Raw genomic sequence first — 19381 nt, 5'->3', positions numbered from 1 at the left:
ACCCCTGGTGCACACACTTCCAGGAAGAGGACGTGAGCTCGCTAGATCGTGGCAGGAATGCACTTGGAGCAGAAACAAGGATGCTGATACGATGTCTGCTCCCCACACTCTCTGGGGGTGGGGAGTGTAAATGGGGCCACCTCTTCTTTCAAGGGCTAGACCTGGCACAAGATGCCTGTTCAGGCAACTCAACTGCCTGGCATTCCTTCTCCCTAGGGACCACAAATCCTTCTTGACTTTCTCAGTCTTAATGTGTGAGAGGCACTACCTCCTCCAGGACTCATGACCAGAAAGGACAGGGACATACCCTGGCCTTCAGTAGATGGGCACTGAGACAGAATATGGCCTGCTGGCAGCCTTCTCATCAGTGTTCTCAAAGTCTCAGGGATGAGTCCATAGTTGGGAGTCCTTTGGAAATATAATAAAAACTACATTTCCCAAAATCCCTTGCAGCTTGGAGTAGCCATATAACCAAATTCCAGCCAGAACTTCTGGGTTGTATCCACAATGGGAATGAGTGTGCCTTTCATTCCACTTCTTCTTGCTGGAAGGAGTATGAGCCCAATGGGATCATTGTGAACTTCACAATCAAAAGCAACATTTTAGGGACGAAGAAAAACAAAAGAGAAGGATCCAGAGCTCCAACATCTTAAACCACCATAATATACCCAGACTAGTATGAGAGAGAAAAATCAAATTCTTTCATGTTGAAGTTACTGTATTTGGTCTTTTTAGAGCAGCCTAGCTTATATTCTAGTCACTATAGGGTGCCATGACCAGCTTGTAATGATATAGAAAGCTCTTCTTCTATTCTAATCCATCCCAGAAGTCCACAGTGAGCTTGGAGGAAGAAGATGTGAAGAGGTAGTGCTTTGGAAGATAAATAGAGAGATGAGATCCAGAGAAGAGAGAAAGAGAAATAGACAACGTGATCAATTCATTTCTCTTCAGAGTTGCCCAGAGTCAACACCCTTATGGGTAGATTGAGGTTCACCACCACCTCTCACCACCCATTTTTCTTGGGGGTTGGAGCCAGGTCATAGAAAGTCAGATGCCACAGAGATGTTTTCAGAGGGAGTCAGGACCCAACGCTGCATTGTTCACAGGGTCCGAGTCATCACAGATTCTGGTGACTTCCTCCTCCTAAAGGCAGGAAATGCCACAGGTCAGCTCAGGGGCAGAGTCCAGCATGAGGTCCAAGATGTGGCTGCATCAGGATCAATGAGCTTCCCACTGAGAAAACTGGTCACTGGAGGACTCTGGGAGCATTCATCACCTGACCTCTAGCTCTGGAGGGCAGTCCTCCAAGTCCCCAGGCCTGGGTATGGGTCCCCAGGGGATTGGAGAGAGTGTGCATGGCTGAAAATGTGGCTGGGAGCCCTGGCCCACCAAATGGATTATCTACAGAAAGGGACACACCACAGGGGAGGGGAAACAGGCTTTCACCCCTGCAAAGGTGATGGGCAGAATCAGGAGTGAGCAAGAGAGACCCTAAAACCCAGGTGGGGTCCTGGAAGTAGAGGCGATGCTGCTCAGTTCAGAATGTCTGCTCCAGTTATTCAGGCAGCCATGCAGCAAGCCCATGTCTGCTCTGCCCTACTCAGAATGTGGCCCCCACTATCTTCTAGGGGGTGCTGGGTCTCTGTGCTCTCTCTCCAATCTCCCCTAGCCCCAAGCACTGTCCTATAAATGAGAATAATCTCTCGGTGCCAGTCCCACAGTGCAGGCTAGCCAAGTACTGTGTCTGCATGTGCCCACATGGTGCATGGATACCTGCATGGTTTCCTTCTGAGAAGCCATCTCCACTGAATTTTCACCCTCTCTCAGCTTATGAAAATTCCTCCTTCTGCAAGGACAAGAGTGGACTCAGAGAGCCTCTCTCCTCCCCGGCCTGCCCCCGTTCCATCCCCCCACCCCGTAAGCTTACACCCTGCTCGATACACAGAACAGTGGGGGAGATTTGTGGAGAATAGGCTACTTGATCTTTCCTCCTCCCCAGTCCTTCTTCAGCAGTGAGAGAGCAGAGACAAGGAAAGAAGAAAACTATAGGAAGATAGATTTAGAGACAATTTTAGGCTTCTCAAATTTGGAGCAGGGGGAAGGAGAGGGACAGGCTAGAAAGTATGGAGCTTGTGAATTTGGTAGGAGGGACACGGGGGAAGGATGAGGTTACTCTGTTCACCTTCTAGCTCCAGACTCACCTCCAGGTGTAGTAGGCCCCCAGGCCCAGCAGAAGGAAGAGAAGGCCAGCCAGCAGTCCCAGGACCCAGAGGAGCTGCTGGAACAGCTGCAGGCGGTGCAGGGCTGTAACACGAGGTGAGGCTTAGGGTGTGGCTGTGGCTCCAGGCCTCTGATTCTCCCTCCCAAGCTGACGCCCCCAAGATGAAACCTATTTTAAGTTCTACTTTCTCTTGGAAATTTCCCCATGCGAAGGAGTTTCAAGCAATCAGTCTAGACTAGACAAGCAGAAGGGATTCAGGAAAGACCTCAGAAGGAAGCCTCTGGATCTGAGAGCCGGGCCTTTGTGCAGCGCAGCCTAGGAGATAGGGCGGGGGGTCTCACCTCTGGTTCCAAAGTAGGTGGCAGCAGAGGCAGAGCCCAGGGAATTAGAGGCGGAGCACACATATTCCCCCTGGTCACTGGGCCTCAGCTCCTCTATGACCACCCTCAAGGCATTGGGGGTGACTGAGACATGGATGTGTGGCTTGGCAGGAGCAACCTTGGACTGGCTAGAGGCCACCAGCCGACTGCCAAGGTGGAGGGTCAGGCTGGCCAGGGGCTCGCTGTCTACTCGGCAGTCCAGAATGCCTTGGATGCCACCCTCAGGCTCCACAAAAACCGTCATCGTGGGTGTCTTGGGGGGATCTGTAGGAAGACAGGGAGTGTGGTGACTGCAGAAACAACTACACAATTCCTCCCCTCCTTGTATCCCATGCAAGGCGACTGCTGCTCCTTCCATTAAGAGGCAGAGCCTGTTTCCTCACTCTTTAAATCTGTGACTCCCTTTGAAGGCAGAAGTGCCTTTGTGTGACTTCAGGGCTAGACCTCAATGGGCCTTGCAGCTTCTGCTCTCCTTGGAAAACAACCAAGTGGAAGCCCAGGCCAGCGTGCTGGACACACGAGGCCCAACCGACAGCCCACGCCATTTGCCAGCCAAGAAGGTGAAATTGCAGCCACATGATGTAAGGCCAGCAGAAGCGCTAGCCCAGCCCAAATTTCTGACCTGCAGACTTGTGAGCAAATAAAAAGCAGCTGTCGCTTTAAGCACTAGGTTTTGGGCTGGCTTGTTACACAGCAATAGCTGACTAATACAGTGTGGGCCCTTGTGAAGAGTAAAATAAGGGGCTAGGGTTGATGAGGACTTACTGTGCACCAGGCATTCTGCATGCTCTACCTCCTGCACTCCGCACAAGGAGAGGGGACTGACATTTTATAGATAAGGAAACCAAGGCAGGGAGGCATAAGATCACACATCAGTCAGTGGGAATTCTCTGACCCAGGACTCCATTGCTGTGAAGTCCTTGGATTTTGCAGACAGAAGAGGAGGAAACCTGAAACAGGCATGTGAGATGTGGGGAGACTAAGGCGGGGGGAAGATGTCAAGGATGTGACACTCACAGAGCACCCGGAGGGTAACTGGAGCAGAGGCGGTGGCCCCAGTGGGGAGCTCAGCCTGGCAGTGGTACATCCCAGCTTGGTCGCGGGTCACGTGGGTGAAGGCGACGGTGGGCACAGGCTCCGTGTGTAGTCGCCGGCCATTCCAGAACCAAGTGAAGGTGGAGTTGCCCATGAGCCCAGGGCCACCAGGGAGCTGACAACTCAAGTTCAGTGCTGCGCCCTCGGGCACATCTAGCCCTGGCTCGGCCACCACATGCACACCTGCAGGACCAGACACGGTTGGGGTCTGCAGGCCTGTGGGAGCTGCAGCCTCTGGCTTGTCCTCTGTGCATAATATGGGATCTGGATCCCAAAGGTGGGACTGTGTCTCCCCCATCAGACTGCCATCAGGGTTACCTCTCCTTGCCCTGGGGACTTCTGGGGCAAAGCGGTGCCTCCCTCTCTCATCAACTCAGGCTTTTTGATGGATGAGGCTGTCTTGCCCTCAGATTGAATGCCCCAAGGATGGGGCTGCACCTTGTCCCTCAAACTGAGCTCCCTGAAGATAAGATTGGATCAGTCCTCCCATTCCCAGTTTCCCCAGGGCAGGTCTGTTCTCCCACCCACAGTTTGGGCTCTCTGAGGGCAAGGTTATGTCTCCCCTCCATCCATGCTCCCCTTGAGTTGTTGCCATATCTCCACCCACCTCTCCTGTAGGGAGCTCTCCGAAAGCCAGGCCGTTTATCCCCCTCAGGCTGAGCAACCCGCCTCCAGTGGGCACTGTTCCTCCCCATCAAGTCAGGCCAGCCAGCTTCTTCTTGTGGGAGCCCCACCCCTCACACAGACTCAGACCCCACAGCAACAGCGCCCCTCCTGCCTCCTGGCCGGCTCACCTTCTGCCTGCAGCTCCCCCAAGGTGGTGCTGACTGAGCCCAGCAAGTTGCGAGCCGTGCAGACGTAGGTGTCCTCGTCCCCTGAGGGCACAGCTTGCACTCGCAGCCGCAGGGCATTGCGGGCCACCTGGACATGGCCCGTCTCCACTGCCAAGCCAGGGATGCCGTTGCTGGTGGCCAGAACTTTGCCATTGCGGGCCAGGGCCAGCTCGGCAGGCGGCTCACTGTCCACGGTGCACTGTACCACAGCCATGGGGCTGCTCCTTGAGTCCCAGAAGGAGGACACAGCAGCGTCCCGGGGGGCATCTGGATGGTAGAGCAGGGCGGAGTTGAGGGTCTTGCTTGGAAACCCTGGGCTATCCATTGCCCACCTGCCTGGCATTGGTGAGGCTGAAGCCTCTGGGGAAATGGTCATTTCTGGGGAGTGACAGCTTCAGGAATCCTGTGGGCAGATTCCTCCAGGCAGGGTTCAGAGGACCCTAAGGAATCTTCCCTCATCCGCTATGTCTTTCCCCAAGTGTCCATTCCCAGGTTCAGTCCTGTGCAGTCTTGTGCCCACCCAGACTAGGGCCCAGAAGCACCCTCCACTCACCCTAGGCACCCCCAGGCAAGGACCCTTGCTTACAGAGGACATGCAGCGCTGTGGGCCGGGAGCTGCGTGTACCCTGGGCATCCCGGACCTGACAGGTATAGGCTCCTGCGTGAGCCCGTGTAACCACCGGGAAGGAGAGAGAGGCCTCTGGCCCCTCCTGCAGCCAACGGCTATTGTGGTACCAGGCATAGAGGGTGGGTGGGCGGGCAGCAGGGTCTTCACAGCTCACTGTGATAGGGGCTCCCTCGGGCACAGCGGCTGATGGAGCCAGGGTCACCTGCACAACTGTACCAAGAAGACAGGGTCAGCTGGGTCCGGCAAGACACCATAGCTGATCCCACCCCGGCTAGGCCCTGCCTCACCCTCTAGCCGCAGCTCTAAGGTTGTGTTGACCTGACCCAGAGGACTGTGGGCTGAGCAGCTGTAGAGACCCTCATCGCTGGGCCCGGGCTCCCACAGCTCCAGCTGCAGGGTGTTGGGGACTGAGGCTGTGGTCGAGGAGGCCAGGAGGTGGCCAGCATGGCTGAGGACCAGCTGAGCAGGTGGACGGCTGTCCACGGTGCACAGCACCAGGGCAAGCTGCCCGCCACGGCTCTCCAGGAGATAGGTCAGGCGCAGGCTGCGGGGTGCATCTATAATGCAGAAAGGCAGAGACGGAGTTCAGCGCCCACACTGGTAAGGAGGCCAGTTTGCAGGTGGCATTCAAAACAGGAAGGCTTTGGCTCCCTGCCCCCAGTGGCCTCCACTTGCCCAACCTGCAGCATTGCTCCTCTGCCCGTGTCCCCCAGCTCTAATGCTCCTTGTCCATCACTAGCCAGCTTGGTACTGAGTTCCTGGGGTAGATGACTGTGGGACTCGGCCATGCCCTGATCCCCGCAAGCTGTTGTCATCCCTCCCAGCTCCACCCTGCATCCAACCAGACTCACAGAGGACATCCAGGGTGACAGGCCTAGAGCGATGGAGCGTCTGGCCAGGGATCAACACGCCGCAGCTGTAGGAGGTGGCGTCCACGACCGTGACATTGGGGAGGGCGATGGACTGGGCAGCATCTGGGCGCTGCTGCCCATCTTGGTACCATGTGTAGGTGAGCTGGGTCAGAGTGGTCCATACAAGGCAGGTGAGGTTCACCAGCTGCCCCTCCTGCACGGTGGCTTTGGGCCACACCTGCACACTCACAGCTGGAGAGAGAAGAGGGCACAGGGACACCGGGGAATACCGAAGGCTGTGTAAAGCAAGCCACCTATAGGGTGGGAAGCCTCTCAGCCTCTGGGAGGCACAGGTGACCCAGCTGTAAGTGGGGCTCAGAGATGGAGCTTGGGAAACAGTTCATCATCTGTCAGGTGGTTCCCAGCAGAGTTCTCCCTGGAGTGCCCTGAGCCCTCCCTGACCCTGTTGGAGGGCACCTGGGCGAACACAGGCCTCAAAAGCCCTGCTGTGGTTTCTCCTTGAGTGACCCCTGTCTGATGAGTTTTATCCCCTGGGCATCCATGTAAAATTCTGTTTTCAAAAAAGGTTCTTCAGTGAAAACCAAGTTTGGAGATTGCTGCCCTTAAGAAGAGTGGGAGTGCACTGTCCTGTGTTCAGCCCTCCTGCCCGTGTCTCAGGCTTCCAGAACCTTCTCCAACCTCCTCTTCTCTTAAAAGAGCCACCTACACACACACTCACACCCCCATTCTGACCTTGGGCATCAAAGGTGGCTGAGGCCAAGGCCTGGCCTAGGGCGTTGGTGGCCTCGCAGGTATAGACGCCTTCATCCTCCAGCACTGCATTGTGAATCTCCAGGCGCAGCGTGTTGGGGGCCACAGCCACCTGTAGCCGGGGAGAGCTCCCCGCAAGCTCCCCCACTCCTTGCAGGGTAGAGGTCACGAGGCGGTCCCCGTGAAGCAGTCGTAGCTGGGCTGGAGGGTCACTGTTCACACGGCACAGGAGGAGGCCCAGTCGCCCAGGGCCTGTGTCCATGAGGGTAGTGAGTGTGGCCTGGCGAGGGGCATCTACATGAGGCAGACAATGGTCAGGGCCCGAGCAGGTGGTCCCTCATCTAAGACTCTCTCAGAAGTAGAGTCCAGAACCAGGGCTCAATATCCCCTTCCCCAGTCATGCCCTTGGCTCCCTCCTTCCCCAAGAAACATGAATGGATCAAAGCGCTTACAAGACACATGGAGGCTGACCGGGGCTGCCAGGTTCGTGGTGGCTGAGCCGGGAGCCTGGGCTTGGCAATGGTAGGCCCCAGCTTGGCTCAAAGTTATGGCTGCAAAACGGATTGTGGCTGAGGTGAACTCCTGGAGGGGCTGGCCATCTCGGTACCAACGGTATGAGGTCCCCTCCAGGACCCCTGTGGGTACTTGGCAGCTCAGGACCACAGCCTGCCCCTCCCGGAGCTCAGGCGATGGTGATACCTGGACCCAGGCTCCTGCAGGGAGAAACCAAGAGCAGGTGAGGGCCTTCCATATCTGGGACTGCGTTTGTGTACACATGAGGACAGCAAGACCCAACCACATGTGCCAGAGCCACTGCTCACCCAGACCACTGCTGAGGGCCCCACTGCAGCTTCACGCCTCTTCCTCTCCTGTGCCTGACTCCCTTGCCCTGGTTCTGACCTGGCATTCACTGCCCATCACCTTGAGTTGTGGTTTTGCTTTGGCAGTCATATCTCACCTACCACAGGGAGAGCCTCACCTGGGTCCGACCCTAGTGCCATGCACAGCCCCTGCACGTGCTAGCTCTTGACAGATGTTGTTTTGACCCCATACAGCACAGAAGTGGTAGGGATTTAGGTCCAACCAGGGACCACTGTCCTGATCATGAGCTGACCTCAGCATGGTAACCAACAGCCTGGAAGCGGAAATTAGCAGCTCTCTCTAGCCCATCTCCTCACCCAACTTCCAAGTCATGAGAGCGCAGGAACGGAAGACCAGGCAAAGGGCTGTCTCTCGTTCCCCCCAGGTTTGAGGCAGGAAGAGAGCAGAGTGAGGGAGTAAGAAGGAGGGACAGCTATAGTGGTGATTGAGAGCTCAGACTGTGCCAGAGACCAGCATTGAATTCATCCAGAGCTAGCAGGGCCCCCTCCTCGTCATGTGACCATGAGCAAGCCCCTAAATCTCTGACCTTCAATTTCTCTGCCTGTGAAAAGGGTATGATAAAGAGGAGATACAGAAAAAAGTTCCAGGGAAAATGTTCAAAAATTGATGTTTGTCATTATGGGAGGAAAAAAAAAGTTTTTTTTTCCAGCATTATTGATATTAACTTTGTTCTTTTCTGGCTTATTCACTTAGGCAGGATTATTACAGAAGAATATATACAGATAGATAAATGAAGAATATGGATATATTCATATATATATATATGTATAGTCAGACACAACTTAGCAACTAAACAGCAACCAACAATGTACATACAAATGTGATCATGTGTGCATTATATGGGGCTTCCCAAGTGGCACTGCTGCTGCTGCTGCTGCTAAGTCGCTTCAGTCGTGTCCGACTCTGTGCGACCCCATAGACGGCAGCCCACCAGGCTCCCCAATCCCTGGGATTCTCCAGGCAAGAACACTGGAGTGGGCTGCCATTTCCTTCTCCAATGCACGAAAGTGAAAAGTGAAAGTGAAGTCGCTCAGTCATGTCCGACTCTTAGCGACCCCATGGACAGACCCCATGGTAACAGAGTCCAATATGACTGAGTGACTTAACACATACATTACATATTCCATATTCGTGCTAAGTCGCTTCTGTTGTGTCCAACTCTGCGACCCCATGGTCTGTAGCCTGCCAGGCTCCTCTGTCCATGGGATTCTCCAGGCAAGAATACTGGAGTGGGTTGCCATTTCCTCCTCTAGAGGATCTTCCGGGCCCAGGAATCAAACCTGTATCTTTTGCATCTCTTGCATCGGCACGGGGGTTCTTTAGCACTAGCACCACCTGGGAAGCCCATTTATTACACATCGCTACATAAATATGCAGAGTGGCCCCCAGGACACTTGGACGCACCACAGCTACAGAGGACACTCACCTCGGACCTGGAAGAAAAGGGAAGTGTTAGCTGATCCCAGGGCATTGTTGGCCTCACAGCGGTAGCTGCCAGAGTCCTTAAGGCTCAAGTCTTGGACCTCTAGCTGCAGGAAGTTGGCTGTGGTTTTGGCCTGGAGGTGGCCACGGGATGGAAGCTGGGGCCCTGGGCTGGTGGCCAAGAGGTGCTCGCCGTGGAACAGTGCCAGCTGGGCAGGAGGGCGACTGTCCACAGTGCAGACAAACACAGCTGTGTGGCCCTGGTCCACATCCAGGAGAGCAGACAGCTTTGGAGGGTCTGGAGGGTCTGTAGAGACAGTGGGGAGCTCAGGCCAGCCCCTACCCAGCTCACCATCTTTCAGCTGCCAGGCTGTCCTCCTCCAGATACTCAGTCTAGGCCTGCACGCGCCCACACCCAAGCCATGTTCTTGCCTCCTCAAACTCAACCGCAGCCCTGTTTGCCCCAGACCACCCCCTCCACCCTCCAAGGGCCCAAATCTCCTTGCCTATCACCCACAGAGCACTTGCAGGACCACAGGGGTGGAGAGCTGGGCACCCGCCTCGGTGAGGATGCGGCAGGCATACAGGGCGGCATCTGTTCTGGCCACAGGCAGCAGCGTCAGGGTCTCTAGGGGGCCCTGGGCCCACAGGGCCCCATCTCGGAACCAGGTGAAGTTGGCAGGGCCGCCAGCTTCCCGGCTCACCCTGCAAGTCAGGTTGGCTCCAGTGCCTTCCTGCAACGTGTGCGACGGTGTGATGACCAGGACGGTGGCTGGAAAGCAGGCAGCACAGGCTTACTGAGACGGGCCTCAACCCTGACGGCTTCCCCCTAGTTCCCAGGGTGAGTGGTCCTGTCTCCCTGTCTGGAGCAGGTGGGAAGAAGCCCCTCTGGGTGCCCATGGGGAAAGGGGAGGAAACCAAACTCCCTCTGTTGACAGGAGGTGGTTTCGCCCAACTGACCCTCCTCGGAGCTGGGGATTGCAAATGAATAGGGTCCCGAGTACCAGCCCCTGACCCCAGGCGACCTGCTCTCTGCCCTGCCTCACCCTGGGCATTGAAGTTTGCTGAGGCAGAGGCGTTGCCCAGGGCATTGCTGGCCTCGCAGAGGTACACGCCCTCGTCCTCCAGCACCGGGTCTTGGATCTCTACCCGCAACAGGTTGGGGGCTCTGGTAACCTTTGTGCGTGGGGAACAGCTCCCGCAGGCGCTACAGCTGCCCCCTGATGGCAGGGAAGAGGCCACCACGTGACCCCTGTGGAACAGCCGCAGCTGGGCCGGGGGGTCGCTGTCCACACGGCACAACAGGAGGCCTCGTTGACCGGCTCCGGTGGTGTCAGGGTCCAGCTGGGCAGTGAACGTGGGCCGGCGTGGGGCATCTGGAGAGAGAAGAGTATGGGCACTATCCCACAGCCTCTGCCAGGCTCCCACAGGTGCAGTCAAAGCTAGCTAGGCTCCCAGAACACACTGAGCAAAGGCATGAACCTGGAGCTGCCGCAAACAGCTGTGCAGACTGCGCACTATACAAGGACCACCGGACCTGGGTGGCAGGACCTCAGCCCATGCCCATGTGCTAAACTATGCCTTAGCGCTGGACTGAGTCTTCCCAGAGGAAGAAGGGCCTTTTTCTAGCTTGCTGCTGCTGCTGTTAAGTTGCTTCAGCCATGTCTGACTCTGTGAGACCCCATAGACGGCAGCCCGGGCTCCGCCGTCCCTGGGATTCTCCAGGCAAGAATACTGGAGTGAGTTGCCATTGCCAGAACTGTATGGGCTAGCAGCCACCTTGCATAACAGCCCTGTGCTCCTGGGCAGGGTACCTACAGAGCAATCCCTGGTTGTTTTACTGTCTGCTTCCTCTCTTCACACCCCATCCCCTAAGACCCTGCCTGTCTCTTATCTCTGATCTCCAAGCCAGCTCCCATGAGAACAGATAATGCCTAAATTGCCCTCCTCCTAGAAATTTTTGAAGAGTGGGACCAAGACCCCCAGGTGATCTCACCCTGAACACTAGAAAACCCCCAAGAGGTGACCGCTCTTCCTGACAGTCCCTGGACATGCGTCCTGCACATGTTAGGGAAGCCGTGCTGGAAGCTGAGTGTGTCCTGAATGTTGGTCAGCTGCTCAGGAGCATCCACCCTTGACGAGATGCAGGCCTGTGTGGGGAGGCTCTGCCTTTGTGTCTGTACCTGTGAGGGTGCCGCCTATGGAGCGTGTCTACATATATAGGAGTAGAGTGTCCCAGGGCCCAGCTGCAGAGGATAAAGCTTGGACATGGTGTCCATGATGGGTCTGAGGCTAGAGGCAGAGCTATAATGGGACTGGGAGGGGGAAATGGGATGCCCTAGACTCGGTCTCCATAGGGCGGTCAGGGCCATGGTGACCAGGTTCGTGGCTGCCTTCTATCGGGACTCTGGCCAGGACAGAGTCAGGAGGTCCTGGAGGAGGGGGCTGATGGGCTCTGGTGACTGATCTTCCCACAGCAGGCAGGGGCTGGAGGGAAGGCTACTCACAGAGGACGGTGAGGACAGCAGGTGAGGAGAGCCCGCTGGTGCCATGGCCATCCTGGGCCCGACAGTGGTATGAGCCAGCATCAGTGCTGGAGACCACAGGGAGCAGGAGGCTGCTGCTGGGCCCCTCAAGAAGCAGGGCCCCATTCCGGTACCAGGAGAAGCGGGTGTCAGACATTGGGCTCAGGCTGCTCCTACAGCTAAGTGTTACCGCCTGCCCTTCTGCCACTTCTGCTGCTGGGCTGATGAGGAGGCGGGCCACTAGCAGAGAAGGAGAGAAGAAAGCTCAGCTCCCATGCATGTCTGCGGCTCCGTGCCACCCACAGCAGAAAGCCCTCCTGGGCTTCTCCCAACTCAATTCTCAGGAGGTCTGAGCATCATGGCATCAGCTCTGTGAATCTCTCGATGATCAGAAGGGTTTGACCTTGAATGCCAATTCAGATCTATTGGTACCTGGCTGCAGCATGGTTGAGCAGGATTCTGGGCCAGATCCTAGGCCTCTGTCAAAAACCTGGCTTGATCAATTAGCTATGTCTGCCTCAGAAGGAGGGAAGGGCAACATGTGCACCGAGACTCAGCCTCTCTATTTGGGCTTCTGCATCTGACTCCTACCACAGAGTCTGCCCCAAATGTTCAATAAATAAAAAACAAATGAATATGCATTGAAAAACCCTGTAAGTTCAGAGTCAGAATGGATACAAAAGGAATAACTCCATCTGCCACTTTTCTCATTTTGCTTTGACTTATGGGGAAACTCTGGGACTGGGATGACTGTATAGCTCAGATCTTTGATGTGATTTTTTTTCTAGCCAGCTAGGTCAGGCCTTCAGTTGAGCCCTATTGGTTCTCAGGAGGAAGAGGCCAGAGCAGGCCTCCTCCTCAGGCTCCTTCTACCAGCCCCAGTGGGACCATCTTACCATTGGCATGGAAGTCCAGGGTGGAGGATGAATTCCCAAGGGAATTGGTGGCTGAGCACATGTACTCCCCACTGTCTGTTGGCCCCAGGTCTCGAATCTCCAGGCGCAGGGAGTTTGGGGCAGAGTAGACACTGAATCGTGGGCTCTGGTCACCCTCTCCGGAAGTTGAGGCGAGGACGAGGCCCTCATGTGACAACACCAGAGTAGCCAGGGGGTCGCTGACCACAGAGCACTGGAGGATGCCCACCAGTCCCTCCTGCGTCTCCAGGAAGGCAGTTAGGTGTGGGGTGAGGGGTGGGTCTGTACGGAGATGAGGGACAGACCTGTTACCCTCAACAGGTGCATTCCTGCCTCTGACCCCTGCACCTACTTTGTCCCATGATGCCCTGGGAAAAGTTAGTGACCCCAGCAGCTCCTATTTGTCCCCAGACTGGGCAAATCACTCTGTCATCCTAGTTCATCCTAGTCAATCCTTGCAGTCACCCTGAGAGTGGGGATCCAGAGACCCCACTTTAATGGTGGGAAAACTGGTAAAGAAAGCTGGCAGAGGACAGCACTGCAGCAAATGATCAAAGTCCACACTCCCAGCAATGAGACAAACTGACCCCATGTGCCTCTTGAGGTGACACGGGGAGACAGACACAGAATCATGTCCGTGGTGTCTCTGCCCAGGTGCATGGGCTTGGTCTGCTCCATTCAGACCAATGCAAGGTGAGAATATCACAAAACAACTGACCTGTGCTGGTCAGGGTTCAATGTCAAGGAAGACAAGGGAAGACTGAAGAAAGGAGAATAAAGAGATTTGACAACTTAATGCAATGCAAGATCCTGAACTGAATCCTAAACCAGAAAAAAAAAATTACCATAAAGGACATTATTGGGCCAACTGGTAAAATTTAAACATGGATTGTAAATTATATAATGATCTTGTATGAATGTTAAGTTTCTTGACTACATATAATTGTACTGTGGTTATGCATGAGAATGACCCTAGGAAAGACATGCTGAGAAATCAAGGCGTAAAGGGCCATTATGCCTGAAGAATATAAATGGATGGATAGATAGATTATGTGTGCATGTATACATATAGAGGGCATATGTATATACACATGTGAATAGAGTGTATATGTAGCAAAAATGTGTGCAAGCGTGCACACATATATGTGCATGTGTATATGCATATGTATATGTGTGTGAGTACATATATACACACAAATATAATATATAGTTAGAAAGAAAATCAAATGTTAAAAAATGGGAATCGAGGTTAAGGGTATATGATAATTCTTTGTTTTTTCTTGCAACTTTTAAGTTTGAACTTATTTCAAAATAAAAAGTTGTTTAAAATAGGACACTGAGGTCTGGGGGGTGCAAAGCCTTGCCCAGATGTGAGCTCAAGGGCACGCCGGCCCAGAACCCCAACCCTCCTGCAGAGGCTCTAATCTTTGGCCTGGCTCCCAGCCCCAGTGCCCTCGTCCCCACCACTTACGGCGGACCACCACGCTGACTGGGTCAGAGCGCTCTCTGCCCTGGGCATTCTGCACCTCACAGAAGTAGAAGCCCGTATCGGCCCTGGTGACTGAGTGCAGCTGGAGGATGCGACTGTGGGTGGCCTTCATCAGCTCGTGGTTTTTGTACCATGCGTAGCGCAGCTCCCTGGGCGCTTCTTTCGGTGTGTTGCAGGCCAGCGTCACAGTCTGGTTCTCCAGAATCGAGCCTGCTGGGCTCACCTGGACCGCAGCCACTGGGGGGCAGCATAGAGCACACTAAGGGCTACTCAGGCGACTTCCAGGCCCCACCCCCCAGGGTTGCAGCCTAAACCTCTGCGCGCTGTACATCACACCCCTCTGAGGAGGAGCCTCCTGGGCTGGCCATGCATTTCTTTGCCCTGTTCACTGCCAGGGAGGTTTGCCATCTGTCAGAAGCCAAGCTGGAACTTCACACAGGCATCCCAGGAGGCACCTTGGCCTCGTTTCCCTCAGCCCTCATGGCCTGGATGCCTCCCTACACTCTGGTCAAGACCCAGGCTCACCCAGGACTCACTGAAGATGTGGAGGCTGACAGGAGGTGAGACCGAAGAGCCCACGCCATTCCCAGCTTCACAGGTGTAGACGCCAGCATCAGCCCAGGCTGCCCGGGGCAACTGTAGTACACGACTCCGGTTTTTGAGGTGCGTCCCATCCTTGACCCACTGCACAGAACTGACCTGAGGGTGACTGCTGTTCACCTGGCAGATGAGTGTGACCAGATCCCCTGGAAGGATGTTCCGCCCCGAGGGGCTGAGGAGGATTTCTACACCCTTGGGGGCATCTGCAAGGCATGACAGGGGTTGTCGAGTATGGTGCCCAGGGAAGGCAGGGGCATTTTTCCACTCCCCTTTCAACACTCTGCCCTAAGGAAGCCCACCCAGATAAACCAGAACTCCCATCAGTCCCCTGTCCACAGCAGGCACTGGCCTCACATCGTGAGGAAGCCTGCTCTTGTCCTTGTCTACTGACAGCCTGATGCCTTGATGCTTGGCATAGCATTCAGCCTACACTGCCTTCAGTGGCTTTCTGCCCCATGACATGTCCATCGCCATCTCTTCTATCTGAGGGCCATGGGCACAGTGCTTGCTTTGGTGGCTTGTGGCAGCTGCTGGCAAGGGACAAACCATCTAACACAAGGGCTAAAGGCAGAGTCAAATTCTCGCTGAGAATGGTTAACTCATTTGCTGGGAGATGCTAACGATACAAAGAAACTGCATTTCTTTAAATCTTGTTCTCAAGCCTCTCTCTATGTAACTATGCTAATAAAAAATATTTTCAGGAGTTCCCTGAAAATTGCCTAGTAGTTAGGACTCTGGGCTTTCCCTGCTGTGACCCAGGTTCAGTCCCTAGTCAGGGAACTGAAATCCCACAAGCCATGCAGTTCAGTTCAGTTCAGTTGCTCAGTCGTGTCTGACTCTTTGCGACTCCGTGGACTGCAGCACGCCAGGCCTCTCTGTCCATCACCAACTCCTACAGTTTACTCAAACTCATGTTCTCTGTGTCGGTGATGCCATCCAACTATCCCGTCCTCTGCCGTCCCCTTCTCCTCCCGCCAAAACAAGCCATGCAGTGTTACAAAAAAAAAAAAAAAAAAGCTAGTATTTTCCTGGTGGCTCAGACGGTAAAGCATCTGCCTACAATGAGGGAGACCCGGGTTCTATCCCTGGGTCGGGAAGATCCCCTGGAGAAGGAAATGGCAACCCACTCCAGTATTCTTGCCTGGAAAATCCCATGGACGGAGGAGCTTGGTTGGCTACTGTCCATGGGATCACAAAGAGTCGGACACAACTAAGTGACTTCACTATTCACTAGTATTTTCAAGTCCTTAATCTATGTAACTATGAAAATAATAGAAGCTAATATTTTTTCATGCTTTTAATTTTCATAACAAGCCTGTGAGATAAAACGTATTTATTATTACCTCCACTACAGAGAGGTAGTGAGAAAACAGAGGCTCTGAGAGGCGAGTAACTTGTCCCAAGTTTGCTCATCTAGTCAGTGGTGAAGCCAGCAGCCTGATGCCTATGTATGGCAGTTGTTCTAGAACAGGCTGCCCGTCTTTACTGTGATGGGAAGATGCATAATCAAGTGAAAACTTGGAATTCCTCCCACTGTCTCTTTGCCATGTCCAAGTGTTACCCTGGTCATTGAGTGTGAGTGGCAGGAAAGGGGTGAACCCTCTCCGCCTCCTCATCCTCCAGAGCTGGTCTAAATCCCAGGGCCCCTACTGGCCAACCCCCAGTTCTCCGGCTGAGTCTCCCCTTCCCTGCCCAGCCTAGCTTCAGGGACTGGAGGTTGGAGGGAGCCTTTCAATACTGCTCTTGGGGCTTAGCAGTCTTTCCACCTGCTCCACTCTGGAGGTCCAAGCACAGCCTGGCTATTTCTGCAGGCCAGAAAGGGATGGTTTCCACTGGGGAACCACAATGTGTGTGAGCTCAGTAACAAGGATGTGCTACCCACCCTGCCTGCCACGTTCACTCACACTGCACTTGGAGGTGAATCTCACGCTGAGTCTTATGGTTGGCTGCCGAGAGCTGGCAGCTCAAGGTCCGGCCATGGTCCTGCCAGGACAGGGCCATGTGGAGGGTCTCCTGGTGGTGGATGCCCATGGGCTCAAGCTTCTGGAGTGTGGAGGTGGTGGAGCGGGCAGGGTCCTGGCCTTGCCACCGAAGGGTGACTGGCTCCTGCAGGCACGCGTATGGAGTGGAGCAGTTGAAGTCCACCTCCATGCCCTCATGCAGCTCAGCCGGAGAGGCAACGGTGGGCATGATGAGCTCCTCTGAGGACAAAGACAGGAGGCTGGGGGCTCCCCTTCACCGTACCTGAGACCACCTGCCCTGGAGACCTCAGCCTGGGGCAGGGGACTTCAAGGGGAAGGAGAAAGCCAGGGGTTCACTGGGGGCGAATGCTAGGGGGCACGGGGATGGGCTGGAACTGCAGCCAAGATTAGGGCTGGGTTTGGGTTTGGGTTTAGGACCAGGGTTGGAGCTGTGAGCCAGTGGGGCCAAGAGCAGTCTGGAGTCCCTTCCAGTCGGTGACCTTGCTCTCACCTGTCACAGTGACTGCTGTGCCTTTGACATCTACCCAGCGGTTGCCCTCGCTGATCTCGAAGCGGAAGTTGTAGGAGCCTGAGTCCTCAGGCTGCAGGTCCTTCAGCAGCAGGTTGCACACCCTGAGCTCAGGATTCCCCACCATCTGGGCACGGCCTTGGAAGCGGGCCTCCACCAGCTGGGGCTTTGTGGAGTGACTCACTACCTGCCGTCTGCCTGAGTAGTCATAGTACCAGATGGTTGTGATGCCATCGGGCACATTCACACTGGCAGGGAAGCTGAAGGTGCAGGGGATGACGAGGCAGGACCCCTTCATACCCTTCACGGTCTCGGGACTGGAGACGCCCCACGAGATCAGGTCTGAGGGAGAGGCAGGACAAGAAAGATTGTAATGCAGGCCTGGGGTCACGTTCTGCCCCCAAGAAGGTGTTCCAGATGCACTCTCAAATCCTGCCCTGACCTGCCCCCAGCAATGCAACCCCTCTGGGCACCCCAGAGAGGGTCCCTGTTCCCTGTCACCGCCTCCTCATGCCCTCCTTCAATCTCAGCAGCTAAACCTGTGACCAGACACGGTTCAGTCTGCCCAGGCCAACAGAAGCTGGACTTGCCGCGGCCAGGCCCTGTAAGAAGGAAAAGGCCAGCAAAGCTTACCTGCTGGGATGGGTAAGGCCAGGAGGAGGAGCTGGAGCAGGAAGTCCATAGCAGGTTGTCACGCTGGTTCTGTTGCCTATGAGGTCGGGGAGCACTGTGCTGGGCACACAGGGATCTCCTAGGGAACCTCAGTCTCAGAGCCTGCTGGGATCCCAGGCCTGTTTCCCCACACACTATGCTGGCCAACTCAGTGAGAGGGCAGGGCAGCTGCCAGCTGGCATCCAGGAGCCCATGTTCCCAGCTCAGGCTGTGTCCAGGAATGCCTTCACTTGGTGGCCCCAGAAAATCCTGTCTGTCGCTTGGCCCCACCCTAAGTTCTGCTTTCCCAGCCTCTTCAAAGATGAACAGCTGTTTCTCTATTTCCCCCACTTCCTTGCCCCCTCCCTGACACCCAAGTCACCAGCAACTGCAGCCCAGAGAGGCACAATGACTTATTCCAAGGCATCCAGCATAAATGATGGTTTCTTACTTGAAATTTGTCTCCCTACCACCAGTCTTACCAGCTGTAGACCATACTGGAATTTGAGCACTTAGAAAACTGCAGCCTTCAAGAGTCCTCCCTTACTCAAAAACCTACTATGGCTCCCCATTGCCCATGAGATGTGGCTCCCCTACATCCCTGAAAGGCCTTCCTTTCCTACTGCCAGCTCTACCTCCATTTAATGCTCCCCCTGCGACCAGTTCCCACCCTGGGGCCGGTACTGTCTATCCACAAGCTCTCCAGCTATCCAGCTCTGGCTTCACCACAAATGATCTTTGCCTGTTGAAATCTTATTCAGTCTTCAAAGTGGCTTCTAGCTGAAACTTTCCCTTTGGGGTCTCTAGCCACCCTAGGGCCATTTCTGTATTTACCTTGTTCTTTGTAGCTGTGAGCACCCATTTCTCAGGACTTGGGACTGAGGACATGTGTCCTGCAGCAGTGCAGAGCCCCTCACCCCCTGCAGCAGTGGGCAAGAGAAGAGTGTCGTCCTTGAGGGTTTAGACTTCGTGGCAGGGCAAGTTTGGTGTGACGGGGACACAAGAACCCTGTGTGGCATATAGCTCACAAACAAGAGATAAATGCCTACTATATGCCATGCACAAGAAGGCAGGCCCTTCATCATAGAGTGCCTCTGAAACCATAAAATTGTTAGAAGAAAACAGGTGAAAATCTTCATGACCTAGTAGCAGGCAATGATTTCTTAAGCATGAAACCAAACGCAGAGCAACAAAAGAAAAAATAAATTGAACTTGATCAAAATGCAAAATGTTTTTTGCATCAAAGGATACTATCCAGAGAGTGAAAACTCAACCCACAGAATTGGAGGAAAATACTTGCAAATCATATAGCTGATAAGGGATTAACCTCTGGAATATATAAAGAACTCCTATAATTTAACAACAACCCCTCCCCAAAACAACTTAAATTTGAAAAAATGTGCTAAAAGCTTGTATAGACATTTCTCCAAAGATGATATACAAATGGTCAACAAGCCCATGAGAAGATACTCAACATCAGTAGTCATTCAGTTCAGTTCAGTCGCTCAATCGTGTCCGACTCTTTGCGACCCCATGAATTGCAGCAAGCCAGTCCTCCCTGTCCATCACCAACTCCCGGAGTTCACTCAAACTCACGTCCATCGAGTCAGTGTTGCCATCCAGCCATCT

General features: G+C 54.5%; 1 protein-coding gene across 1 annotated transcript; it reads right to left on the bottom strand.

Moving 5' to 3' along the window:
• Window positions 1-697: 697 nt before the first annotated feature.
• On the bottom strand, window positions 698-18064 carry SIGLEC1 (sialic acid binding Ig like lectin 1). The gene is made up of 21 exons (XM_061436667.1): window positions 17735-18064; window positions 17084-17443; window positions 16516-16812; window positions 14548-14814; window positions 13994-14248; window positions 12505-12804; window positions 11591-11848; window positions 10130-10459; window positions 9601-9855; window positions 9088-9390; window positions 7232-7492; window positions 6762-7073; window positions 6009-6260; window positions 5445-5714; window positions 5116-5367; window positions 4491-4796; window positions 3619-3879; window positions 2563-2865; window positions 2202-2304; window positions 1774-1846; window positions 698-1143 (listed from the first exon to the last, which is right to left on the bottom strand). Exons 1-21 carry the CDS (start codon window positions 17781-17783, stop codon window positions 1069-1071), a joined length of 5142 nt encoding a protein of 1713 aa, XP_061292651.1. The 5' UTR covers window positions 17784-18064; the 3' UTR covers window positions 698-1068.
• Window positions 18065-19381: the final 1317 nt, after the last annotated feature.

The sequence above is a fragment of the Bos javanicus genome, chromosome 13, assembly GCF_032452875.1.
Source record: "Bos javanicus breed banteng chromosome 13, ARS-OSU_banteng_1.0, whole genome shotgun sequence".
NCBI classification, from domain to species: Eukaryota; Metazoa; Chordata; class Mammalia; order Artiodactyla; family Bovidae; genus Bos; species Bos javanicus.
This window is presented reverse-complemented; position numbering and strand designations above follow the sequence as displayed.

Excerpts from the sequence above, each read along its gene's own strand:
- SIGLEC1 (XM_061436667.1), bottom strand. The coding sequence starts at position 17,783 with ATGGACTTCCTGCTCCAGCTCCTCCTCCTGGCCTTACCCATCCCAGCA. Across the intron at positions 14,249-14,547 it reads TGTCAGCCTCCACATCTTCA|TGGCTGCGGTCCAGGTGAGC; the intron begins GTGAGTCCTGGG and ends GCTGCCCCCCAG. Across the intron at positions 9,391-9,600 it reads TGTGGTCCTGCAAGTGCTCT|ACCCTCCAGACCCTCCAAAG; the intron begins GTGGGTGATAGG and ends CTGTCTCTACAG.